Source organism: Mus pahari, chromosome 12 (assembly GCF_900095145.1).
Source record: "Mus pahari chromosome 12, PAHARI_EIJ_v1.1, whole genome shotgun sequence".
Lineage (NCBI taxonomy): Eukaryota > Metazoa > Chordata > Mammalia > Rodentia > Muridae > Mus > Mus pahari.
Genome location: NC_034601.1, coordinates 49,595,787 through 49,623,074, shown reverse-complemented (window position 1 = coordinate 49,623,074; position 27,288 = coordinate 49,595,787). Strand labels below are relative to the sequence as shown.

The window sequence follows — 27,288 nt, the reverse complement described above, 5'->3', positions numbered from 1 at the left end:
ACACAGAGAAACCCTGTCTCAAAAAAACTAAAAAGGAGGGGATGGTGGAATGGGATAGGGGGTTTTCAAAGGGGAGACCCTGAAAGGGGAAAACATTTGAAATAAAAAAAAAAAATAAAAAAAATAAAAATAAAAAGAATTGACAAATGTGACCTCATAAAATTGCAAAGCTTCTGTAAAACCAACCAACCAACCACACCCCTAAAAAGCAGAAAAATTAATAATTTTTTTCCTTTGGGTTGGGGATGTATCTCAGTGGTTAAGTGCTTGCCTCAGATGAAGAGAGCCTAGTTTGATCCCTAACAGTTCCAGAAACCAAAAACCAAAAACAGTGAACAAAACAAGAGTGCTTCTCGTGTGAACTTTGTGAATGACAACACTGCAGTGTCGAAAAGCCAGACGGAGCTGCACCGTCATCCCCGGTATATAATCATCCTGTGGAGGGGTTCTCTGGGTTAATCTTGTTTGCCGATGCTGTTGTTTTGTTGTTGTTGTTGTTGTTTTGTTTTTGAGACAAGGTGCCTCTATGTGGCCAAGGCTGGCCTTGGCATACTTCTCTCCTGCCTTAACCACTAGAGTCCTGGTATTATAGGTTTGGGCTCTTTCTTTTTCTAAATTACATATTCTCTCTCTCTCTCTCTCTCTCTCTCTCTCTCTCTCTCTCTCCTTCCTCTCTCCATGAATGAGGTAGCACACATGTGGAACTCAGAACACAATTCACAATTTTCAGGAGTGAGTGATTCTACCGTGTGGGTTATGGGAATTGAACTCAGATCATCAGTCTTGGCAGCAAACTTCCTTACTGGCTAAGCGGTCTCTTCATCCTCTCTAATTGTTTTAATTTATGCACTGACTGGTTTTCCAGAGGTCCTGAGTTCAATTCCCAGCAACTACCTGGTGGCTCACGACCATCTGTAATGGAATCTGATGCCCTCTTCTGGTGTGTCTGATGTGTGTGTGTGTGTGTGTGTGTGTGTGTGTGTGTGTGTGTGTATACATGTGTGTGCATGTGTGTGCGTGTGTATTTGTTTTGTTTTTAGACAGAATCTCTCTGTTGCATAGCTCAGGCTGTGCTTAAACTCAGGACGTAGAGCAAGGTGGCCTTGAACTCACAGACATTCTCCAATATCTAACAATACAGTCTTCTTCCCAACTGCTGGGATTAAAATTTGGGTCACCATGCCTGGCTTGCTTTGTTTTCACACATATAAAGTAGTAAGACTGTTCTCCAAGTAAGGTGCCTACTGGTTAAAAGGAAGGGGGGAATTCTTATTGTTTCTTCAGAAATAGAAAACTATCTTTAGACTAAAGCAATGGTAAACAGAAAAGGTCTTTAAGGGCAGTGATGCCAAAGGGAATCAGGAAAGAGAAAATGCTCTTAGAATTATGAGCCTGAAGAGCAAGAAGCACCAAGTTACTGGATTTTCCTGAACAGGAATGCTCAGACTTCAGAGAGAGCCTCATAGCGAGTCATTCTATAGAGAAGCTAAAACCTTTTAAACTTAATTCAGACTTGTCAGAATGGGGAGCTGCCATAGAGACGTCTAGCAATGAATTCTCAAAATCAGTTTGTTTTAAACATTGTCCTTATAATGTGCCAGGTGGTAAAAGTGTTGAATTTCTCAAACACCAAGAGCAGCTTTCAGTACGTTGAGCGGTCGATGAAAGAAAGAGGAGCCCCCTTTGTAGATTGAGTTACCCTGTAAACCCTAGCTTAATTTCACTTTCCCTATCAAGTTTTGTCCAAAGATGATTATTTCTAGTTCCTGATTACCGGGTTCATAGTTAAATCAAAAAAGGATCAGCCTGTGCCCTTCCAACCAGGCAAAGTAAGTATTCCTGACTTTGGAAGCTATTTTAAACTTTTTTTGAATACTCCGGAAAAAGTTCTGGGCACGTATGTATCAAATATACTCCTTGGCCAAACTGTTCAATGTGTAAGAACCACCATTTAAAACAAAAATATCAGTTTCTGAGGCTTTATTTATTTATTTATTTATTTCCGAGACATGGTTTCTCTGTATAGCCCTGGCTGTCCTGGAACTCACTCTGTAGACCAGGCTGGCCTCGAACTCAGAAATCCGCCTGCCTCTGCCTCCCGAGTGCTGGGATTAACTGAGGCTTTAAATTTATTTAATTAGGTAAGGTTAGGTAAATTGCAAATATAATGTATCCATTTGACTGTCTCAAAATATCTCACTGTCATTCCTATAGAGAAGCTAAAACCTTTTAAACAATTCAGAATTGTCAAAATGGGTAGCTGCCATAGAGACTTCTGGCAATGAGTTCTCAAAATTAGTTTTAAACAACGTCTTTATAATGTGCCAGGTGGTAAAAGTGTCGAATTTCTCAAACACCTGGCCCTGGAGTGAATTGGTTTATCTAACAATACAGCTTGCTCACCTATCAACTTTAGGTGTCTCCTAAACTCTACCTCTCACATTGTAGCCAGCAAGTCCCATCAGGGAGCCAATTGGGCCGGCTGAGTGCTGTGCATCCTGGGAGTTGTAGTTTGCAGCGCCTCACTGCTGACTACATGCTCTACAGAACGGCTGAAGACGGTTGCCTGGTGTCATTAGCAAGCGGCAAGTATGGCGGTGGCGCGAGTCGACGGGGCTCTGGCTCCGGGAGAAGGTACGATGATCCTCACCCCTAAATTCCAAAGTTTACTTCAGTAAGTCATATTAAATAGTTGCTTGGTGTAAAGAGGAAGTCTGGGTTTAGAGGTGCAGTTTTGGACCAGTTCTTTTGATGAGGGGCTGTAGGCAACATGGGAGCGCACTCCTTACTGGGAGTTGTAGTCCCGCTCTCTGGTCCAGTCCCGTAACATTGCTGTGAAGGCTGGATGAGGGACTTCAGTCCCCAGGAGCCTTCGCGGTGCCCGGCGCCCCTGTCCCGCGCTCTCTCTAGCCTGACTGGGCAGTGGGCTTCAGACTGCGGTGACCTTTCTGGGACGTTTTACTTTGAGTTCCGAGTGCCCACGGGAAATTAGTTTGAGCCCTTTTATTTCCCGTGCCTCTCCTTCTCGTCCGAGAACGTTCAGGAAGCATCTCATCTGAAACCGCATCATAGTCTGCTTGAACTCTTCTTTGGAAGTGACCAGTAGCCGTGGTAGAATCTGAGAATGACCCAGACACGCGTTGCTCCCCGATCATTCTGCAGGCCGGGTCCCGGGGTGGAGTTTGGTCTTTGTTTGGCAGAGCGCAGGTTGGGGGGTGCGCCTGTGCTTGAGAGATGCCTCCGTGGGGCGCAGACCTCGGAGCTTTTGTTTTGGTTACACTCTGAGGCGTGGTAGCGGCTGGTCGGATTGGGGCAGACCAGGGTAGGTAGAGTTGAGGCTGATAACCTGGGGACCCTTGAGTTCCTACGGGGAGGAGTTCGGCTAAAAGATATGTCGACACTTAGGAATTGTGTGCGGACGCTAGGTGCGCTTTTCCAGGACAGTCTAGTTTTCATCTTGAGGAAAGGGCTCAGGACCCCTCACGTGATAAGAAAACCGAAAAGCATTGAAACCCTCTAGGAGCGCAGACCCGAAAAATCACATCCCAAGGTAGCCCCAGTCTGATCGCAAAATTGAAATTGGCAGTTACTCAGGCCCCGCCCCCTCTGAGAGCTCCTTTCCTCAACCTCCCTAGCTCACCAAGACGACCCACAACAGCAGCAATAAGCATTTACAGAGCCATTCTCCCCACCCCACACTCCCGCCCCCAAAGAGCCAGATGATATTTTGGATGCTTTTCTCCCATTATCTCATGCTTTTATGTAGAACAATGTTTATATTATATTCTCTTTTTCTTTTTTTTTAAGCCAGAGTCTCATTATGTAGCTGTGACTGGTCAAAAACTCAAAGAAATCCTCTTGCTTTTGCCTCCCCAGTGCTGGGATTAAAGGTGTGAGGTGTGCACGTGACTCACCCAGTTTTTTTTTTTTTTTAATTTTATTTATAGGTTTTTTGTTTTGTTTTGTTTTTTAAGATTTATTTATTTATATGAGTACACTGTAGCTGCCTTCAGACACACCAGAAGAGGTCATCAGATGGTTGTGAGGGAATTGAACTCAGGACCTCTGGAAGAACCATCACTGCTCTTAACCACTGAGCCATCTCTCCAGCCCGTTTTTGTTGTTGTTCAAGACAGGATTTCTCTGTGTAGTCCTGGCTGTCCTGGAACTGGTTCAGAAAACTAATCTGGCCTCGAAATCAAGGAGCTGCCTCTGCTTCCCGAGTGCTGGGATTAAAGGCCACCACTGCCCGGCTGTTTCGTTTTGTTTTTTCAAGACAGGGTCTCAATATGTAGCTCTGGTTGTCCCAGAACTCACTATAGAGACGAAGCTGACCTTGAAATTGAAGCTGGGCTGGTACTTTAAAAATGGCCTGGCTGTCATCAATGTCTTGTAGAATAGAAACGTTAACTCAAAGAAGAAATAGAGAGGGGAGAGGCTAAGAGAGTGACTCTTAGAGGAAAGACATGGGAGGACACAGCAAGGAGGCAGCCAGCCTCTAGGAGAGGGGTCTCAGTTACCAAACCTACCAACACCTTAAATTGTGTGTGTGTGTGTGTGGGGGGGGGTTCAGACTATGAAAAATAAATGAGAAAAAGAGAAGGAAACTTGTTGGTAGTGATTAGCCAGGGGAGGCTACAGTCTGAATTTGTGCTACAGTTGCTTTATTGAGTGCTGCCTGCAACCTTAGGAAATCAGAAAATCATTTTATTCCATCAATTAACTATACTGTGATTTTCAAAATTACTTCGAAGTCATAGCTGGGCATGGTGGCGCATGCCTGTAATCCCAGCACTCGGGAGGCAGAGGCAAACAGATTTCTGAGTTTGAGGCCAGCCTGGTCTACAGAGTGAGTTCCAGGACAGCCAGGGTTGCACAGAGAAACTCTGTCTCGAAAAACAAAAACAAAACAAAACAAAATTACTTCGAAGGCACTGGGAGATAGTAGTTGGCATAGTACTTGCTGTATGTAACAAGCATGAGGGCCTAAGTCCCATCCTCAAATCCCAGGTAAAAGGTGGAACTTGGTTGCAGGAGCTTGTAGTCTCAAGTGCCTGCCAGGAAGGTGGATATGGGCAGAGTCTTGGGGCTTGTTGGCCAAACCAGCTTACTCTACTTGAGCTCCAGGCCAGTGAGAGACCCTGCCTCGAAAAACAAAGTGAGGGCTGTAGAAATGGCTCAGTGAGTAAGAACGCTCATTGTGACAGTGTGCAGACTGGAGTTCAAATCCCCAGCATCCATGGGCAAAGCCCCAGCACCGAGTGCTTCCATGGGCAAAGCTCAGCACCAAGTGCTATGGAGGTTGCTGACTTCCAATCCAGCACTAGGCTTTCAGGCTCAGTGAGAGAGCGTGTCAAGAGAAGAGAGTAACAGAACAGGACATCTAGCATTCTCTGGCTTCCCTGGGCATGCATGATAAGCACTGCCCCCCACTTCCATTCACACGACTTTGGGCTCTTGAAGATATACTTGAAGTTAGGTTATAAACATTTTGATCTCTATATAAAAAAATAAGTTTTAGGGTCTGATGTGATGATAGCTATAATTCCAGTATTTGTGAGTTGGGAGAAAAGAAGATCAGGAGTTCAAATTTAGCCTTGGATGCATAGTTTATGTTAGCCTAGCCAGCTTCTGACCCTGTCTGAAGACAGCAACAAAAGATAAAACAAAACAAACAAACAAAACCCAAACAACAACAACAAAAACCAATCCAAAACAAAGAAAAAAATTGAAAGATTAAAAAAAGGGGGAAATAAGCCAGGAAGTGGTGGCACCCTCCTTTTGTTAGGCCCAGTTCTCGCCAGATAACATGTATGTAAACACACAGAGTCTTTCATCTGGATGCTACCTTCCTTGCTCTGCAGGTTAGTAATCCAATGCCCGGGTCTAGAGGATTGGGATTTATATAGGGGCAAAGTATAGGCTGGGGCTTTCAAGCCGTGGCCCTAAATGATTGGGTGAGGGGTAAAGGGATGCTCCCCTCAAAACTGATAACGTTTGTTCAGACAGCAAGGAGGGACCATACAACTGGAAAAGGCTCTTTTTGATCTGGGAAGAAATGACTCATTTTGTTATTTTTACAAGCTGGCCACAGCTGTCTGGGAACACTTGGTTGCCTCTTTCCCATAGCTTAACACTTCAGGGACATTCATTTTCTGCCCCCTTCAAAGGCAGGAGACATCTGCAGGCATCAGGGCTAACTGGAAAGGAATCTTCACTTTAATCCCAGCACTAGGGAGGTGGGCAAGAGGATCTCTGAGCTTGAGGCCAGCCTGGTCCACAGAGCGAGTTCCAGGACAACCGGGGAAACACTGAGAAACCCTGTCTCAGAAAATTAAAATAAAACTCAGAAAAAAAAAAAAAAAAAAAAAACAAACCCAGAAAAACAAAAATCCCAAACCCCTCAAAAGAAACTTCAGTCCTGTTTTTTGAATACTGTTATTAAATACTACAGTACACTCAGGGCTTGCATGCCAGGGAAAGGCTTTGTTTCTGAGCTATAATCCCAGCCTGTAATTCCTAAATTTGGAGAAAAAAGAAAATGTAGCATTACAGCTCTGGATTACTATTGGTTGAAATTCTTGATACTTGTTGTGTGCTCTGGTATAATTTTAAATGTGTTTACATATTTTCCCCCCTTGGTGTGAAATGCTAAGCTCAGTTGTCATCTTTGCTTTCTAACAAGATGTTTCTCTTCTCAAGGGTCAGTGGTGAACTGGTCAGGCCAGGGACTGCAGAAATTAGGTGCCAACTTGCCCTGTGAAGCTGATGTCCACACCTTGATTCTGGATAAAAATCAGATTATTAAACTGGAGAATCTAGAGAAATGCAAACAGTTAATCCAGGTGGGTATGGGCTACATAAGACTAATTTATTACTAAACAAAACCAAAAAGTCACTCAACATGCCCGGGAAGCCGTCAGTGTCGCTTTAAAGTTTTATATGCTAGCTTCTGAAGATGAGTGCATGCATTACACTGACAATGAACTAGAAAGAGAAGCATTGTTAAAAAATGAAAACAGGGCCAGCAAGACAACTCAGTAGGTGGGAGTGCCTATGTAAGGGTCTGAAGACGTGAGTTTGATCCCTGCCACGGGTAGAAGGAGGGAACTGACTTTTGAGAAGGTGCTGGTGGCATTTGCATGGTCTTGCTCTCTCTATATACATATTTTACATTTATTTATTTTACTTTTTACATATGTATATTTGTGTATCTCTGTATGAATGTATGCCACATGTGCCTGAGTATAGGCAGAGGCCAGAAGAGGAGCTGGAGTTACTACAGATGGTTGTGAGCCACCTGACTTGGGTGCTAGGAACTAAACTCTGACCCTCTGGAAGGGCAGCAATTAACTGCTGAGCCATCTTTCTATTCCCATAAATAAATACTTATTTTTAAAGAGAACATTCTACGTTGACAAAATATTGTGTTAATCTAATTTTTACTTCATATTGGGGTAAAGAGTTTATTCATCCAAGAATGTTGGGCTTGAGGATATACTGGAAGGTACATGCTTCGCATACTCAAGGATCTTAAGTTTATTGACACTACTGCAAGACAAACCAACCAAACAAGAAGTGTGTATTTGGTCCCTCTTATTATTCCTATCATTGTTCTGGTTTGTGACTGAAACTCGGGGAGCTTGTATGTCCAGGTTGTGGATCTGTTAGCGTTGTTTAGGAGATGGTCCAGTGGTAGGAACACTGGCTCTGCAAACACAGGCTTGAATTTGGATTGCCAGCACCATGTACAAAGCTGGGCACCAAGGCATGTAGTCTACGTTTAATCTGGTCATTGGAGGGGAGCGGCCCGCAGATCTTGAGACCTAGCTGGCCAGCCAATTTAGCCAAAATGATGAGTTCCAGTTCAGTGAGAGAGTCTGTCTCAAAGCAATAAGGGAGAGAGGGATAGAAGGAGATACCCCAAGTGCTGCTCTACCCTGTGTAGAGATGGGCGCCTGTGCACCCATGTACTCAGAAGAATGCAACACATAGACATATACCACACACACACACACACACACACACACACACACACACACAATGACCCCAACATACACCATCCACACACAAGTGCCTTTAAAAATTAGCAGAAGTCTTAGTCACCTTTATCTGTAGTTTAAAAATGTGAAAGCGTACATTGGAGGCTGGAGAGATGGCTCAGCTGTTAAGAGCACTGAGTGCTCTTCCAGAGGTCCTGAGTTCAAATCCCAGCAAGCACATGGTGGCTCACAACCATCTGTAATGAGATCTGATGCACTCTTCTGGTGTGTCTAAAGACAGCTACAATGTACTTATATATAATAAATAAATAAATATTTTAAAGAAAGAAAGCATACATTGATTATGTATGATACTGGGTTTCAGTTTTCTGAATATGTATACACATATATTTCTATCATATTCATCTTCGTTACCCTCTCTCGTTTTCTTTCACTCCCTTTAATTCCATTCCTCTTCTCAAGTGGCCTCTCCCGGTTTTCTCATGTCTTCTTTTTCTCCTCTTCCTCTTCCTCTTCCTCTTCCTCTTCCTCTTCCTCTTCCTCTTCCTCTTCCTCTTCCTTCTCCCTGACCTTTCTTTTGGGACCAAGTGAGTTTCATGAGCGACATGAGTGAGAATCCATTTACAGGAGCATAGACACCTTCCCCGTGGCTACTCCTCTGAAGAGTGTCTTTCCCTTCTCTGTCAGCCTGCTGTCTGTTAATCCTCAGGATTAATCCTTGGAAGGTGGGGCCTTCCAAGCTCTTCTCCCCACCTCCAGCTTGTAGAGGAGCTCAATCTTATGGAGATTGCTGCTTTGAGTTCAAGAGTACACAGCCATGTGACACTCAAAAGTCACTTTCCAGATCTCTCCCCCTCTTTCCTCCTGCCCCTACATTCTTTCTAGCCTTCATCCACTGCCCTCCGGGAGCCTTGGAGGGGATGTTTTAGATGTCCCGGTTATGGCTGGCGTTTTAACAGATATTTATTTCCAGCACCATGACCAGTTCTGAGTCTTTGCAGTCACTACCAACCACTGCAAAAGATGCTTTTCTGAATACCGCTGACTGCAGCATTGTTCTGGGGGTGAATATGCAGTCAGTCAGAAGACTGCTTGATAGGTACATTCTATCCATTAGTGAAAGCTTCTTCCTAGGGCTCATGCCATCCCCTGTCACAGGCTTTGGACTGGGTTTACATGACCACAAGGGAATTCATTCCTGTGGTCAGGTGTCAGTTGGTTACCCCGCACAGGTTTTATCTATAGTTTTTGTTGATTTGAACAAATTCCAGTAGTTATATTGTAGGTAATAGATGTGTACAATATGCGTAAAATATACATTAGGTTTGTGTATTTGGGAATATTTGACCATCTACCAGAATGTAAAAGTAATAATGTGTGGAGATACATATTTTGTTTCTAGGAATAATAATGTTCTTCTTTCACAGTTGTCAGTGGCTAACAATCGCTTGGTTCGGATGATGGGTGTGGCCAAACTAACTCAACTCCGAGTGTTAAATTTACCTCATAATAGTATTGGCTGCATGGAAGGCCTGAAGGACCTTGTCCATTTGGAGTGGCTGAATTTAGCGGGCAATAATCTGAAGGTGAATGGCTTTCTTCTTGGTAATTAACTTTTGAGATTTTTTTTTGTCGTTTTCTGTACCCGTTCTCTGTGAAAAAGAAACTTGGCAAGTATAGAAATAAGTAAACTAAAAAGTGAGTCTGTCTACCTCTATAATTGGTGTCAACCCAAACTTTAAAAAGCCTCCATTTGACACATATACTACAGTATAGTCTGTATAGTTGTAAATGTTAACAGAGAATCTGTATTATACTTGAAAGAGTAAGTAAGATACTAGCATGATGGGGAGGAAAGGCAGAGAGAGAGAGAGAGAGAGAGAGAGAGAGAGAAGGTAGAGAAGAAAGAAGGAGAGGCTGGCCAAGGCCACATGGAGAAAGAGGGGAGAAGGCGTGTGAGAGGGCTAGAGAAGCAAGAGAGGCCTTAAGTACAATGATACATGGGAAAAAGTTTTTGAAAGTTAAGAAGTTAAGAGATCTGGATTCTATCTACTGTTTCTGCCACCCAGGAACTATGTAACTTTGGATGTTAATAATCATTGCTCAGCTGGGCAGTGGTGGCGCACGCCTTTAATCTCAGCACTTGGGAGGCAGAGGCAGGTAGATTTCTGAGTTCGAGGCCAGCCTGGTCTACAGAGTAAGTTCCAGTATAGCCAGGGCTACACAGAGAAACCCTATCTCGAAAAAACAAAACAAACAAACAAACAAAACAAACAAAAAATCATTGCTCTAAGTTATTTTCTGATAAGGGGACTAGAGGGAATTATAATAATAGTTGCCTTTACTGAGCACCTATCTTATGCTATGTATTTTTCTAAGCATCTTGTCTATAGAAAGCTCATGTCAGCCTGTGAAGTAGGTATAGTTATTATGCAGGAAGGGGAACTGAAGCACAGAGAACTGAATAACCGATTCCAGTTCATACATCTAAGAAGTTGCAGAGCCAAAAATTAAAAAAAAAAAAAAAGTTTATTGGAGGATTTCATACAACTTAGAGCATATTTTGATCATATTAATCTCCCACTCTTTCCCTAACTCTTCACTTCCGTCCCCACCTCCCTACCCAATTTGATGTTGTCTCTCTTTCTTTTTATTTTTTTTTATTTTTTGGTTTTTTTGAGACAGGGTTTCTCTGTATAGCCCTAGCTGTCCTGGAACTCTCTTTGTAGACCAGGCTGGCCTCGAACTCAGAAATCCACCTGCCTCTGCCTCCCAAGTGCTGGGATTAAAGGCGTGCGCCACCACACCCAGCTGGGGCCACGCTCTTAAGGGAAACTGACTCTCCCTTTCTCAGAAGCCATTAACTGTCTGTCCATAGGTGCACAGGGGTGGGGCTTGGAACCTCTTCTCCCTCCATGCTAAGTGTTAACTGGCTTGCCCTTGTGTGGGTCTTGTACAGATAACCGTAGCTGCTGTGTGTTCATGGGTGCAGTGGCCCTGCAATGCCTAGCAGGTGCTGCTTTGCTCTGGTTGGTCCTTCCTGACCACAGAGCCAGGGTTTAACAGGCTGTGTGGCTTCATTCTGATTTTGTAAATTCTCCCTAGTAACAGATGCCTCTGAACTCTCTTTGGGTTGTAGATATTTGCGATGTTAGGCATTGCTTGGTAGCCCTGAAAGCTTGCAACATGGCTGTCTTCTAAATGTTGTTCGCGGGGCTGGTGAGATGGCTCAGTGGGTAAGAGCACCCAACTGCTCTTCTGAAGGTCCAGAGTTCAAATTCCAGCAACTACATGGTGGCTTACAACCATCCCTAACAAGATCTGATGCCCTTTTCTGGAGGGTCTGAAGACAGCTGCAGTGTACTTACATATAATAAATAAATAAATGTTGTTCGCTGTTCCTCCCTTCTCCGGCTCAGCTCTGCTGCCGTGCTTCTGGTGACTAGAGGGAGCAGGGGCTCAGCTGCAAACAGTTAGGGAACAGTTTTGTCTGCTGATTTGAAGTGCACCGGATAATGTGATGCTTTTTTTGTAATAGACCATGGAGCAAATCAATAGCTGCCCAGCTCTTCAACACCTTGACTTATCAGACAATAACATACCCCAGATAGGTGATGTATCGAAACTGATATCTTTGAAGGTAAGTGGGTTTTCTGTAACTTCTTAAAAATTATCACAAATCTAAAAAATTACTAAAAATATGATCTCATTGTGTGTGTATACCTATTTATGTGTTTTTTTTATTCTCAAAGATGGTGTTTTCAGTACTAAGTATAACTTAATTAACAAAATTAATTTCACCTAATACATGGAGGATGGAGAAACGGCTCAAAGGTTAAGAGCACTGGCTGCTGTTCCAGAGGACCTGGGTTTGATTCCAGTACCATATTGTGGCTAACAAATATCTGTAACCCTGGTTCCAGGACATGTAATTCCCTCTTCTGGCCTCCACAGGCACCAGGCACCCACATGGTACACAGACCTACATGTAGACAAAACACCTACATACATAAAATATGTAAACAATAAAATCTAAACCAAAATCACAGTATCAAGTTTTTTCTGTATTTTTGCTTAATTGAATGTCACTAGCACCAGATAGACCCTTTAAACCTTAGAAGTGGAGTCTGAAGCCCTATTTTCCCTACATCTTGAGCAGAAATCATTTTATAGCAACAATAATTTTAAACAATTTGATGTAACCAGCTGTCCCAGTAAATGCTAAGAAAAGGCAATTGGATATTTCGTGCATTTTTCCTTTTGTTATTCCTTTTCCCCCGTGGAATGGTATGCCTACATGGGTGGGTGTGGTGGCTGTGTGGGTGTGGTGGCTGTGTGTGTGTGGTGGATGTGTGTGTGTTAGATGTGTGTGTGGTGGATGTGTGTGGTGGATATTGGTGTGGTGGATATTGGTGTGGTGGATGTGTGTGTGGTGGATGTGTGTATGGTGGATGTGTGTGTGGAGGATGTGTGTGTGGTGGATGTGGGTGTGGTGGGTGTGGGTGTGGTCAGTGGTGATGGGTTGGATGGAGACATCATGTAGAACAGGATGCTGGGTGCCTTCCTCTCTCCCTCTCTAACTTCTTGCTGTGAAATAGTCACTCACTGGACTGGAAGCTCACTTTTTTAGCTGTTGACTGGCCAGAAATCCACTTATTTCTGCCCCCCCTCCCAGTACAGGTATGAGCCACCATGCCCAGCTTTTTATGTGGGTGCTGGGGATTCAACAAGGGGTCCTCATGGTTGTAGAGCAAGCACTCTTATCCACTGGGCTATCCCTCCAGCCAGCTATCTATCATTCATTTATTTATATATTTTTTTCAAGGCAGCTCTGGCTGTTCTGAAACTTGCTCTGTAAACCAGGCTAGCCTCAAACTCAGGGGTCACTTTAATCATAAGTGCTGAGATTAAAGATGTGCACCAACCACTACTGGCTAACTTCCAGCCCTTATTTTGATGTTGTTTTGTTTGTTTGTTCTTCTCCTCTCCCTTCTCCTCCTTCTTCCCCCTTCTTCCTTCTTCCTCCTCTTCCTCTTCCCCTTCCTTCCTCCTCTTCTTCTTCCTCCTTCCTCCTCTTCCTTCTTTTTCCTCCTCCTTCCCCACTTTCTTCCCTTCTCCTCCCTCCCCTCCTTCCCCCTCCTTTTCCTTCTCCCCCTCCTCCCCTTCTTCCCTCCCCTCCTCCACCTTTCTTTCCTCCTCCTCCTCCTCTTCCTCCTTCTCCTTAACTTGCTTTATAGATCAGGCTAGTCTTGGACTCAGCGATCGGCCTGCCTCTGCCTCACGGGTGCTGGGACTAAAGGCGTGCGCCACCAGCTACTCTTTATTTTGATATTTTAAAAGGAAAGGAATAGCTGTGTTGGAAATTGCTTTGAATATTAACTTAAAATGTACAATATGCTAGCACATTACAGCAGAACTAAATACTACATCAATCACATGTTCTTGGTTAAGTCATAGGGCCTGTTGGGCCAGAGACCACTTAAGTGTCTTCTAAGTGTTAATCTTTGATTTATGTGAGCTGAGAAGTATAACAAAACAGACCTCTTTATTCTTGCAGCATTGTCAAGTTAATTTATTTATGATTTGTTGATTTGTAATTTTGTTTCTTTCAAGACCTTGCTTTTACATGGAAACATCATCACTTCTCTTAGAATGGCACCTGCTTATCTACCCAGAAATCTTTCTATATTGTCTTTGGCAGAAAACGAAATCCGAGACTTAAATGAGGTAAAATTTGAAGCTATTCTGTGGGGCCCAGGAAGGAGGAATCCTGGGATCTAGGAAGGGAAAAGGGCAGCAGAGGCAGGAAAGGGTCTGGAGCTCCCTTGTAGACTGGGGCTGTCTTGGGAGGACACTCTGCTGTAGTGAAACACATGGCTCTGGAGTGCCCTTGTTTTCCTTTCTACTTCTCCTTACCCCAGCAGGTCATCAGGCTAAATTTCAGTTGCAATGCTGTAGTTACACTGGTGCTTGGCAGGAAAGAGACATCTACTTTTTAGAAGTCAATAAGGCAACCTGTTGACATTTCCCTGGCTGCTATTATGTTTTCAAATAGGGTTTTCTTAAGCCTGGCAAAGTCTTTCATGTCTGTAACATCAGCACTTGGTAAATAGAGGCAGGAAGATTAGAAGCTAAAGGTCAGCTTTGGCTAAACGAGATCCTGTCACAAAAAAAGGAAACACGGTTTTCATAACTAGGAAATAATGTGATACTTTTCTGTTGCTCAGCAAGGACAAATGGCCAGGGTTTTAGAGTTTTAGAAATCAGTGACTAAGAGTAGAGTATTGCTTGATGCTCTTTAAAACAAGAGGGGAATTGTGATATTCTCGAATGCTGCCAAAGTTATGTAGTCATCGGATCCCTGTGCTTGACACTGGACATTCATTTTGCTCAACAATGGTGTCTTTTATTGCAGATCTCGTTTTTGGCCTCTTTAAGTGAACTGGAGCAGTTGTCAATCATGAACAATCCTTGTGTGATGGCAACCCCGTCCATTCCAGGCTTTGACTATCGGCCATACATCGTCAGCTGGTGTCTAAATCTCAGAGTACTTGATGGATACGTGATATCTCAGAAGGAAAGGTAGAGAGCATAATCTGTTTAACATGACACCAACCAAGGGAGCTTGGGAAAGATTAGTTCTAGAATTTCTAGTTTACTACAGATTGTTATTTTAATTTTTGTTTTTTACTTCAAAACAGGGTCTCTGTGTAGCCCTGGCTGTTCTGGAACTTGCTCTGTAAACCAGACTGGCCTTCAACTTAGAGATCAGCCTGCCTCTGTCTCCCGAATGCTGGAATTGAAGGTGTGTACCACCACCATCTGGCTAACCAATGAATTAGAGTGTGCGTTTAGAAATTATAGATGCTGGTGTCATTGTAGCCCAAAGTGTTTGCTGGTTATTTAGGATTATCCTTCCTTTCCTAGAAAGGACAGAAAATAGGCTGGGAGCCAGGTGTGGTGGCACATACCAGTAATCCCAGTACTTGAGAAATAGAGGCAGAAGAATTAGGTGGTCATTGTCATCCAGGGATACACTGTTGGTTCTACAACAGCCTGAGCTACGTAAGACTAACGTAAGGCTGGGGAATACAACTCATTAGATATAGTGCTTGCCTAACATGCTTGAGGTTAAAAGACACCATTGTTGACATCTTGCTCTCTAAGCATGAGTTTGAATCCACATAAAAACTGGATATACCAAAATATCATTTGTTAAAGACGAACCCACATAAAAAGCCCAGTATAGCTTCTCGTTTGTAACCCCAGCATGGGGAACAGGGTGGCAAAAGTGGATGGATTACTGGCTAGCAAGCTTCTATTTCACTGTGATAATATTTGAAAGCCCCAGTTTTTCATAAAACTGGCCATGGTGGTGCATGCCTGTGATTCCAACACTGAGAAGATGGAAGAATGAAGATCAGAAATTCAAAACCATACTCAACTACATATATATTGTTTCAACTATGTATGAAAAAAAGGGGGGTGGGGTGGGATGGGGACTGGAGAGATGGTTCAGTAGATATGAGCACTGGCTGTCCTTACTGGGTTCCATTCCCTGTGTCCACAGGGTAGCTCACAACCAGCTGTGATCCAGTACTGGGGGATCCATTTTAGTATCTTAAAATACCAAGCAAGTTGGTGTCACAACACTCGGAAGCCAAAGGCAGGGAAGGCTAGTTTTAGCTAAGTAGCAAGTTCAACGCCAGTCCCAGCTACTTGAGACTTTGTCTCCAAAAGCAACAACAAAATTGGAAAAGCGCCAGTATTCTATAGGTTGGCTATGCTGAATGGGTGGTTCTCAGACAATTTCCTGTGTGTTTGGCATCTTCTCCCTTTTATCAATGTTTACATAGGTGGTTGGATATGAAGATGTGATCAGATTCACTTTTGAGGTTTGATTTATTTATTTATTTATAGACAAGATTTTTCTACATAGTCCTGCTGTCCTGGAACTTACTATGTAGACCAGGCTAGCCTGGAACTCAGAGATCTGTTTTCCTTTGCCTCCCAAATACTGAGATTAAAGACGTGTGCCTCTGTGGCCAGATATTTTTGAGGTTTTTAAATGGAAGACTACTTTGTAGATACTACTAGATTGTATTGTACTCAGTGTCTGGAATGTCTATCTTCTTATTGGTAACTATAAATGATCCATGACCCGAACCATTAATTCATTAAGGATTACAAAATGGTGAGATTCTGTCACTGTTATTAGTTACATTATGAGAAATAAGTGTTTAGTGATAAATTTTGTATAGGAAATAAAGTATTAGCAATATTTTTTAAAAATCTTTTTTATTTAAAGATTTATTTATTTATTTATTATATATAAGTACACTGTAGCTGTCTTCAGACACCCCAGAAGAGGGCATCAGGTTCCGTTATGGATGGTTGTGAGCCACCATGTGTGTGGTTGCTGGGATTTGAACTCAGGACCTTCGGAAGAGCAGTCGGCACTCTTAACCACTGAGCCATCTCACCAGCCCATATTAGCAATATTTAATTCCCAATACTCAACAGTTTTTTAAAAAGTAACCAATTAGATATTTTTTTAAACTTCCATTAAGAGCTTGTAGATTGCTTCTGTTTGACAAGTAGATGGAGGGAATACTCATTGCTTCTTTGAAAATAATTGAAAAATATTTGGAACCAAGTGAAAACCTAAGACCAAGGGAAGTGAGTTAGGAATATAGATGGGAAAGCAGGGATTGTACCACGTTTGTGGTCCCGCTGAGGAGGTGGAGTTAGGCAGACGGCTGGAGCTTGCTGGCCAGCCAGCCCAGACAAAAGATGAGCTCGAGAGAGACCTTGTCTCAGAAAATAAAGTGTGTAGCAATAGAAGATACCCAACCTCAGTCTCTGGCCTCTACTATACATACACAGGAGTATTCATGCACATGTGGGAATACACACACACACACACACACACACACACACACACACCATCTCTCAAAATTAACTAAAAATAAGTAACACTTGAGGTTTTTTTAAAGATTTATTTATTTATTTTACATATGTGAGTACACTGTTGCTGTCTTCAAACCACCAGAAGAGGGCATCAGATCCCATTATTGATGGTTCTGAGCCACCATGTAGTTGCTGGGAATTGAACCCAGGACCTCTGGAAGAGCCGTCGGTGCTCTTAACTGTTGGAGTCAGGGCTGGAGAGATGGTTCAGTGGTTAAGAGCACTGACTGCTCTTCCAGAGGTCCTGAGTTCAAATCCCAGTATCCACATGGTGGCTCACAACCATCTGTAATGAGATCTGGTGTGTCTGAAGACAGCTACAATGCACTTAAATAAATAAAATAATACATTAAATAAATAAAGTATTTTAAAAAAACCAAACTGTTAGAGTCATCTCTCCAGTCCTGAGTTTTTTTTTTTTTTTTTTTTGTTTTGTTTTTTGTTTTTTGTTTTTAAATGAAAAATATCCATTGATTTTTATTAAGTAAATTCTAAAGGAAGATCGCTGTTGCTTAGCGATGTCTCTGACCCCTGTGCTGTCACCTCCTCCTCCTCCTCAGTCTGAAGGCTGAATGGCTCTATAGTCAAGGCAAGGGGAGATCGTATCGGCCTGGTCAGCACATCCAGCTTGTCCAGTACCTGGCTACTGTCTGTCCTCTTATTTCTGCCCTGGGTCTTCAAACTGCAGAGGATGCCAAACTCGAGAAGATTCTGAGCAAACAGAGGTAAGCCCGCTTATTTGTGGCAGCTAAGAGCTTTGGAGGTGAAGGTACCTCAGACTTCCCTGTAGCAGAGGGCACACATCTGGATGCTGGCCTTGTGTCACTGCAGAGAAGCTAAGTTACATAGTGTGGCTTGTTCCTTGGCAGTTGCTTTACCAAACAATGATGGGAGAATGGGTTATTTGTCAACACCAACGCCTCGGTAGATTTGCCTTGCATGTGTGAGGCCCTGGGTTTGAGCCTTAACACCTGAAGAGAAGTCCTTGGCCTTTTAATGTAGGTTCCTCATGTACATATGAAGTGCTAATATTAACAAACATGGCCACAAGTATTTAGTTAGTTCCCTTTTTGGAGATCCCATCTTTCAATGTTTTTGCATGTGAAACTGTGTTCATATAAGGTGGGCAAACAATTAAATGTATAGATTAAGATAGAGTCTTTTCATGTAAGCTAGATTGGCCTCCAACTCATTATGTAGAGAAGGTGACTTTGAATGGCTGATTCTGCTGCCTGCACCTCCACAGTGCTGGCTTTATAGGCATGTGTTACCATCCCCATTTTTGTCTAACAATTTAAAAAAAAGTTGAACCTTTTTTTCCACAAAGTGTTCAATGGAGACTATTGTTCGCCAGTGGCTAAAGATACCTCTCTTAAACTTAAGTTTCTGTTCCCATGGTTATCTTAGTAGCAGAAAAAACCTTAGTTTGTGTTAGATGGCAGCACTATTATTGGATTTTAGGTTTCACCAGAGGCAGCTGATGAGCCAGAGCCAAGATGAAGAGTTGTCTCCTCTTGCTGCTGTTGAGACAAGGGTGCACCGTACGTCTGAGTGTTCAAGCCCCGGGCAAGACTTCCAGGAAAGTGGTAAGGAGGCTGCATTCTACCCAGTGCCTAAGAACAGCTTGCTCCACTATGGCTCTACAGTCCGTTTGACTTGCTGGGTCATAAAACACTAGCCAGATTCTGGGAAGGTCTTCATGTAGCTGTGACTGGACTGAAACACACCGTGTAGCCTCAGGCTGCGCTCAGACTTGCTTCACATCTTCCTGATTTGATTTCTTTCTTCCTTCCTTCCTTCCTTTCTTCCTTTCTTCCTTTCTTTTTTCTTTCTTGCTTTCTTTTTAATATTTACTGTATGTATATATGTATGTATGTATGTATGTATGTGAGAGTGTTTGTATGTATATCACATGCATACAGGAGTCAGAAGAGAGTATCAGATCCCCTGGAACTGTAGTCACAGACAGTTGTGAACCATCATGTAGGTATTGGGACCTGAACCCTGTGTCCTCTGCAAGAGCAGCAAGTGCTCTTAACCACTGAGCCATCTCCCCAGCCCCTCTCTCCCTCTTAAATGCTGAGATATAGCAGACCTGCACCACTAAGCCTAGTTGAAAAGGATGTATTTAACTTCAGTGATCATTTGATACTGATTTGTATATAAACACATATATACATATATGTGTGAGTATACATGTATGTATATTCTATATATGTATACATAATCATATGTGCATACAGATATATGTATATGGACAATATATTGCTAATTTTTAAATGATTTATTCATGTAATTTATGTATATGAATATTTTATGTACATGATTGTCTGCACAGCAGAAGATGGCATCAAATCATTACAGATAGCTGCGAGCCACCATGTGGTTTCTGGGAATTGAACTCAGGACCTCTGGAAGAGGAGCAAGTGCTCTTCACCATTGAGCCATCTCTGCAGTCCCACTATAATTAAAAAACAAAACAAAACCAAAACAACCCTATTATCCTGTATGTGGTGTGTAGTGTGTGGAGTACAGGCTATCTCGATGGAGGGTTTTCTTTTTGCCTTTATGTGGGCTCTGGGGACTGAACTCTGGTCTCCAGGCTTGTGCAGCAAGTACCTTAAACCACTGAGCCACCTTGCTGGTCCCCATATTCCTAATTTGTGTTTGTGTGTGTGTTACTGGGGTTTGAGCCTAAGACCTTAGGCATGTTAGGCAAGTCTTCTGTCCTTGAATCATAACCCCAGCCTCATATCTCTGATTTTTAAAACTGTTTCTTGTAGGGCTGGAGATAGGACTCAGTAGTTAAGACTCCCTTCTGGGCAGCACAGCAGAGCTTGTCCTGGAGACGTGGGTGTGGGAAAGCCTGCCTAAGGGCATGAGAGTAGGGGAGCTGATGCCACTCCTTGCCTGGGCAAAGAGGGAGAACTGGTCCTGCTGGTGTATGCACTGGAGAATTGTAGGCTGAGCAACTCAGCTTCTACCCAGGGCCAGGGCCAGGGCCAGGGCTCTGAGTCAGCCCACTCCAGCATCCACCCCATCTGTCAACTGCTTGAGTTCATGAAGGGACCAGTCCTGCAGATCCGAAGCTCTGTGATCTCCATGGCACAGGACAGCAATGGGGATGTCTGGGAGGAGTCCTGGGGAGGATCCAGTATTGATGGTGTAGCAGAAGTCAGAGGCCTTGAACCACACCAATGCCTCATTGCAACGAAGATTTGCAAGTAAAGCTATGTGGGCAAAAGGGTGCACTGTGTGACATATTGCAACACACTGAGATGTTTTGTTTATTTTTATTTTTTGAGTTTTTGTTTTTTTTTAGGGGAGGGTTACAAGGATGGAGGGTAGGTTGAAGGGACAGGGAGCCTAATGGGATTGGGGTGCATGGTATTAAATTCACAAAGAGTCAATACAAATTTTTAATTAAAAAAAAAAATAAGAGTGCCTCCTGGTCTTCCAGAGTCTAAAGTTCAGCATCCAAAGTTCATCAGATTGCTCACAGCCAGCTGTGCTCTAGTTCTAAAGAACCCAATACACTCTTCTGGGGCCACACGCACACACACACACACACACATACAAAAGAAAGAAAAAGGAAAAAAAACCACTTTGTGGACAGTTTTCTTTGTACAGACATAGTAATGCTGGCCTTGACTTCAGGGAAGTCCTCTTGCCTCAGCCTCCCAAGTGGGACTGTGGGCATGAGCTGCCACCACTCCTACTGTAAAAAATCATTTTCCTGTTATCGTCTCCCTCTCCTTCTCCCTCTCCCTCTCCCTCTCCCTCTCCCTCTCCCTCTCCCTCTCCCTCTCCCTCTCCCTCTCCCTCTCCCTCTCCCTCTCCCTCTCCACCCTTCTTGGTTTTTCCAAGACAGGGTTTCTCTGTGTAGCCCTGGCTTTCCTGGAATTCACACTGTAGTCCAGGCTGGCCTAGAACTCAGAGATCTGCTGCTTCTGTCTCCCAAGTGCTGGGATTAAAGGCATGCCCCTTCCCACCCTTTAATCTGTACTTATTATTTTTTAACTTAAAAAAAAAAAAAAAACCTTCTTTCTGTGTATTTTGTTTGCTTGTATGCCGTGTGTACAAGCATCTCTCGTGCCTTCAGAGGCCAGAAGAGGGAATCAGATCCCCTGGAACTGGAGTATAGTCAGTTGTGAGCCTCCATGTGGGTGCTGGGAATTGAACCCAGGTCCTCTGTAAGAACAGCCAGTCCTCTTAACCACTGAGCCATCTCTCCAGCAACAAGAAATTAATTTTCTTAAAAATGTTTGGTTTGACATTTTAGTCATGTTTGAGGAAACTGTTTTTTATTGTCCTTTACTATATTTTAGGGATTAAATGTCATTAAAAGTCTACAGCTAAGGGATTAGGGAGCTGGCTCAGTGGATAAAATGTTTTAAGTATACAATTAAGAAGGCTCTTCGAATACTTGGTGATTTCAACGATGATCCCTTGAATCTTCTAGAACCTGTCCTCCAAATCAATTCTTGGGTTGGCGGCAGCAGTAATGATGATCAGTTATACGCTATTAAGAATAACTTCCCAGCTGCTGCACATGCTGCAAGATATTCTCGGAACGACCTTCACCTGGAAGACATACAGACAGATGAGGACAAACTGAACTGTAGTCTGCTCTCTTCAGAGTCCACTTTCATGCCAGTTGCATCGGGACTGTCTCCAGTGTCTCCCACGGTTGAACTGAGGCTACAGGGCATTAACTTGGGCCTCGAGGGGGAGGATGGTGCAGATGAGTTCACAAAAGGGCTGGAAAACCAGGGCTCGGATAAGGACAAGGAAAAGTCTTTATGGGATATGAGTGAGAGCTCTGTTGAAATGCTGAAATGTAAGATCAGCACAGAAGTAAATGAGGAAGCTGGGCTGCTGCCTTGTCCCAAGTCAGTGATCATCAGTGCTATCTTGAAGGAGGATACCCACAGTCTTACATCTCTTCCTGAGTCAGCTGGACACAGTGCGTCCCACACAGAACCAAACAGTGAAGAAGTCATGTCTCCTGCCACTTCAGAGAAATTTCCCTGCAGGATTTTGACCCAGAGACCTGCTGCTTTGGGACAAGATAAAGTCACCCTTCAGAAACTGAATGCAGCTGCCACTAAGCTTCAGGCCTGTTGGAGAGGCTTTTACACCAGGAGCTACAATCAACAAGCCAAAGGGGTACGCTATGAAATCCGGCTACGCAGAATGCAGGAGCACATTGTCTGCCTAACAGATGAAGTGCGCAGGTAGGCTGGAAACTGTGCTGTTCTGTTGGCTTGGGGTGCCAGGTTCTGTTTTAGAGCTGTGTTGCAGGCCACGGCTGCTGTGCCTCATCTCCTGTGATGTGCTGAAAGCATTTTGAGAGTACAGAGCATCATATGCATCCCTTCCCAGCATGGCAATTAGTGCATAGCCAAAGTATAGAGGTGTAATATCACAACAGATAGAGTGACTACATCTGTGATTCTCAGCACAGAAGCAGATACTGTAGAAAAACTGGACAAGGGGCAAGAGGGAACCCACATAGAACGTAAGAGCTAAAGAAAAATATCAGCATCCAAAGGGACTGAAATTCTGGGGCTAAGGCAGCTCCAGGACATACTTGATTGCCTCACTGCCAACCTGTGACATTTAGGAGTTCATTAATACTCCAACTTGTGATGTTTATTAATACTGTAGGTTGTTTTGGAGAAAGTAGCAAAGGAGCCTGAGAAGGAAGAGCCGAGAGAGTTTATTATATTCAGTTGCTGTGGGGCAAAATATTGCAGGAGACGTGAGAGGTGCTTCTTGCAGGGTAGAGAAAGTGATGCTAGATTCAACCAGTGCTTGTTATTGGTGACCCTCAAGACTGTCCTCAGGTTCCATGATTTGCTAAGTGAACTTACAGAACTCAGGAATTGCTCTATTCCCAGGTACTGTTTATTTTAGCAGATACATACAGTTTAAACTAGGGGGAGTCACGGAGGAGGCTGGTGCGGCCTCCAGGTGCCATCTTCCAGTTACCTCCTAGCTTCCTTCCTTCCCATCACTGTGATGTGCGATGACACCAACCAGAGGTGCTTCCCTGAGCATGTCAGCCCATGGTTTTTATTGGGGTTAGTTATTTAAGAATTGTGTGCTCATGTGACTGATTTTTTTCAGATTTCTCGTTCCCTGGAGGTAAAGTGGTACATGTGTCTGAGGGCCCCAGGAGAATGAAATGGGTGTTCACTAGGAATCACATTGTTAGCTTAAGTCTGGTGCAACTCAATACCTCAGGTATACGAAGAGTCTCTTCTAGTAAATGTTTCAAGGGCTTGGAGGTTGCTGTACTCCCTGTCCTGTATTCAGAACATGCAGAGCACAGACATCCTACATCCCAGTTCTTATGGGTTACTCTTCACTGCGCAGTAAGTTTCCCGAGAGTGGCTTTAATGGTGTGGGGGGATGAAAGCCAGTTTGGGAGGGATTGGATAATGAATAAAAAAGTAAAGAGCTTCAAGAATGAGTGGCACCAGCGCTTTGGGAATGTTACTTTAGCGAGGAAGAGAGAGTCGGGAGTTGCTGGTAGGGAATGCATAGACTGTTTCCTACTGTGTGGGATCCAGGAATTGAACTCCTCAGTCTTCAGTCTTGTTGTCAGGTACCCTTACTCACTGAGGCATCTTTCCAATCCCTGGAATAAGTTTTAAAAGTGGTGTAGCTAAAATGTTGGGGAATAGGGTGAGGTTATGACAGTAGATTCATGGGGTAAGCTATTCTTAGAACATCTATTTAAATACTGAGTCCTCAAAACCAAACAACAGGAATGAGGCAGAAAGAAAGACTGGTCCTGAGACATCAGTGAGTAACATGGGGAGTGGGGGGGGAATTTTTCAAGATAGTAGGCATCCTTAGAGGAGCATCTTGGGGTTCCTATTGCTGTGCTAAAACACCATGACTGCAAGCAACTTGGGGATGAAAGGGTTTAGCACATCTTTTTTTTTTTTTTTTTTTTTTTTAAAAGATTTATTTATTTATTATACGTAAGTACACTGTAGCTGTCTTCAGACACTCCAGAAGAGGGTGTCAGATTTCATTATGGATGGTTGTGAGCCACCATATGGTTGACTGGGATTTGAACTCAGGACCTTTGGAAGAACAGTCGGTACTTTTAACCACTGAGCCATCTTGCCAGCCCCGGGTTTAGCACATCTTAAAATTCTCTGGTCACACTTGATCACTGAGGGAAATCAGTACAGGAACCCAGAGCAGGACGCTGGAGTCAGGAACTGAAACAGAAGCCATAGAGGAACACTGATCATTGGCTTGCTCCTTAGAGCTTGCTCAACTTCTGCTGCAGCCTGCTTGCTTGATTGCTTGCCTCCTTTCTCTTGATTGAAAGTAATTTTTTTTCATACAATATATTCTGCTTATGGTTTCCTCTCTCATGGAATGGACCTTAAATCCAATCAGATAGTGGATGCTCACTCTTACAACATTTGTGCAATTATTGCACCACTGTCTCGTGCATCAGCCTGCTTTTTTATACACCTCAGAGCCATCTGCTCTGAGTTGGCAGCACCACAGTGTGCGGGGCTTTTCCATAGTCATCATTAATCAAAAAAATGCCCTATAGACTTGCCTATAGGCCAGTCCTATAGAGCCGTTATTTCAATTGAGATTTCCCAGATATTTCTGGGTTTGCAGCAAGTTGCAAAAGAATTCAACCAGGACAAGAAGTTAGGTCGAAGAGTCACTTGAAAATAGCAGTGAGGAGCAGTTGGATGGTCCTGATGTATAAAAGAAAAAAAGGCTTCTGCTTGAGAGAGCTACAATGTTTGCACAAATGGGTCTGTTTTGGCTAAGGAAAAGTTCAAAGAAAGATAGTCTATAAGGGAGTTTGCCACTTACAGTTCGGAGCTGTCAGATGGCACAATAGAATGTCTTGGAGAGTCTAGAGAAAGTGTCTAATGGCGTTAGAAGTTCTGAGAAAGTATAGGTATAGCTCAGGGGTAGGGTCCCTGTCTACCATGTACAGAATCCTAGTTTCTAGTTCCAGTCCTGCACAAATTAAAAAGCAAACACAAAACAAGCTTCAGGATAAAGTGGGGGTGATACTCAGAATGGTAATGGGCAGCTAAGGAAGCCTTTGCTTTGGAATAGGCCTAAGAATCGAGATGCCATCAGTGATCCCAGAGGTCTATGAGAGTAAAGAATAGATAGAAGTCTGATACTGGAGTGTCAGGAATGGGGCGAATGGAAAGTGCTGGCTGGTGAGTTAGTTCTGCTGATGCCTTAGGAGGACCTTGCTCATCTGTGATCCTGAGTTTGGAAGCTTTGACTAACCAGCCTTTCCTATGCCTTCCGTTAACTTGTGTTTGGCTGGGAACTGAAGGGCAGATAAAGAGATGTCTAATACATAGGCGTATGTATACACACACAGATGCACACAGACACACACACTCACTCACTCACATGAACATTTTCCCCACTGGCAATACTTTGTAGAATGAATATGTGAATTTCAATTTCAGACTTTCAGACACATCTTATTTGGCTTTTGTTTTGAAGCATGGTTTTAAATAAAAGTGGAAACACTTGTTATTAAGTTATTAATCTCTTTCTAATCCATTTGTTCAGTAGTTTTAACAGGACATTTAAATCAAAGTGTTCTTATGTCAGCATGATCTTTTGAATCACTGTAGGTTAAGAAAAGAAAGAGATGAAGAACGTGTGAAGAATTTTGTGCAAGAAGAGGCTGTCAGGTTCCTTTGGAACGAGGTAAACCCCTACTGTTGATTCCTCTTATCTGGGAACAGAGAAAATTTCAAGTCAGTGAGACCAAAGTTATTATTTTTTTAACTTTTTATTGATTCTTCATTAGTCTCACATATACCCTACTCCCACTCATCTCGTCCCCTCAGATCTGCCCGGGGTCCTTTGAAAATTAAAAAATGCACAAACAGCAACAAAACAAAACAAAAAACCAACAACCAAACAAACAAAAACCAAAACAAAGCATAGAAATATCTCGTGGGGCTGGAGAGATGACTCAGTGGACTGCTCTTCTGAAGGTCCTGAGTTTAAATCCCAGCAACCACATGGTGGCTTACAACCATCTGTAATGAGATCGGATGCCCTCTTCTGGGGTGTCTGAAGGCAGCTGCAGTGTACTTACATATAATAATAAATAAATCTTAAAAAAAAAAAGAAAGAAAAAAGAAAACATTTCATGGAAGCTGTAGTGTGTCCCACAGTGTGCCCCTTCTGTCCATGCAACTTCACTTGCAGATGTTCACTGCAGTGCACCATTAATCTAGTTTGAGGTCTCTGGCTTCTGGGACACTATCAATATTGTCCTCTCCAGGACTCCACTTGGATTATCTGTTGTCACCCTGTGTCATGGGGGATCCTGGAGCTTTGGATCATTTGCCCCAACGTTCTCAGATGATGGAGATTTTGGAGTGGGCCAACTCAAAGCCTCGGATCTGGGCCTGTGTGGTAACTGAGCTGGTCAGCGACCTGGCTTTCCTTTAGCCACACCTCCAGGGTTACGCTGCAGCACTGCTTTATCTAGGCCACCCATTGGTAGGCTCTATCACAGGAGGCAGGGTCTGCTCTCCTGTTCTCATGCCCTCTGGCTTGCTCACGGTACTCACGCCTCCACAGCCAGCTTCACGGGGCTGCCCAGTCAAGACACAGCGCACACTCTCCCAAGTGCTGCCCTCAGTGAGGGGCTACTACTGTGCTGCTCAGGCGAGGTACAGGGTCTGCTCTGCTCTCCTGAGTGCTCCAGCCGTGTTCCAGCCAGTGAGGGACAGGGTCAGCTCACCCTCTGTCATGACCCTCTGTGGCGAGGGGTGAAGAGGCCGGAGGGCATCATACCTACACCACCTCAGGACGGATGAGGGGTGGGGCAAACCTCCGTCTTTGTCCTCGGGGCCAGAGTCCCTGTCCAGGAGTTTAGTAATTCAGGACGGAGATGTGGAGTCAGCAAAAAGAAAGACTCTGACCCCTGGCTGGGTCAAGCAATTAGCCCTGATTTATACAGAAATTTAGAGCATTCTAACATGCAGATTTTTCTTTAATCATTATCCAAAAATCTCAACAAGTATTTATTAAAATTCATTTTAAGTTCCCCTTATTTCCTTGTGGTCAGTAGCCTTTTTCCATAGCTAAGCAGTATAGTACTATAATCCAAATGATTATGTCATAGCTAAGCACCTGAATATTGTAAGCCAAATGATCTAAATATTGTATTGCAAACCAAATGGTTATATCTAGGCAGTCACATCCAGTGTGAATTGTGCACAGGCCGGCAGCAGACATGCAGTTTCAAAGTAAAAGACAATTAGAATCCAAA

The 27,288-nt window shown here is 43.5% G+C and overlaps 1 protein-coding gene across 4 annotated transcripts in view; it reads left to right on the top strand.

The window, feature by feature from the left end:
- Window positions 1-2,532: 2,532 nt before the first annotated feature.
- The window catches only part of Cep97 (centrosomal protein 97), a 30,501-nt gene continuing 5,745 nt past the window's right edge, over window positions 2,533-27,288 (top strand). The window contains exons 1-10 of one of the 4 annotated variants that reach the window (XM_021209452.2): window positions 2,553-2,634; window positions 6,703-6,845; window positions 9,431-9,589; window positions 11,542-11,643; window positions 13,617-13,730; window positions 14,419-14,585; window positions 17,534-17,698; window positions 18,435-18,559; window positions 21,436-22,210; window positions 25,631-25,706. In XM_021209452.2, the coding sequence (XP_021065111.1) occupies window positions 2,592-2,634; window positions 6,703-6,845; window positions 9,431-9,589; window positions 11,542-11,643; window positions 13,617-13,730; window positions 14,419-14,585; window positions 17,534-17,698; window positions 18,435-18,559; window positions 21,436-22,210; window positions 25,631-25,706 (1,869 nt within the window). In that variant the 5' untranslated portion in view covers window positions 2,553-2,591. Of the gene's footprint in view, window positions 2,675-6,702; window positions 6,846-9,430; window positions 9,590-11,541; window positions 11,644-11,755; window positions 12,234-13,616; window positions 13,731-14,418; window positions 14,586-17,533; window positions 17,699-18,434; window positions 18,560-21,435; window positions 22,211-25,630; window positions 25,707-27,288 lie in introns of those variants that run through there. The other 3 variants (XM_029544890.1, XM_021209454.1, XM_021209455.1) reach the window with 3 other exon arrangements.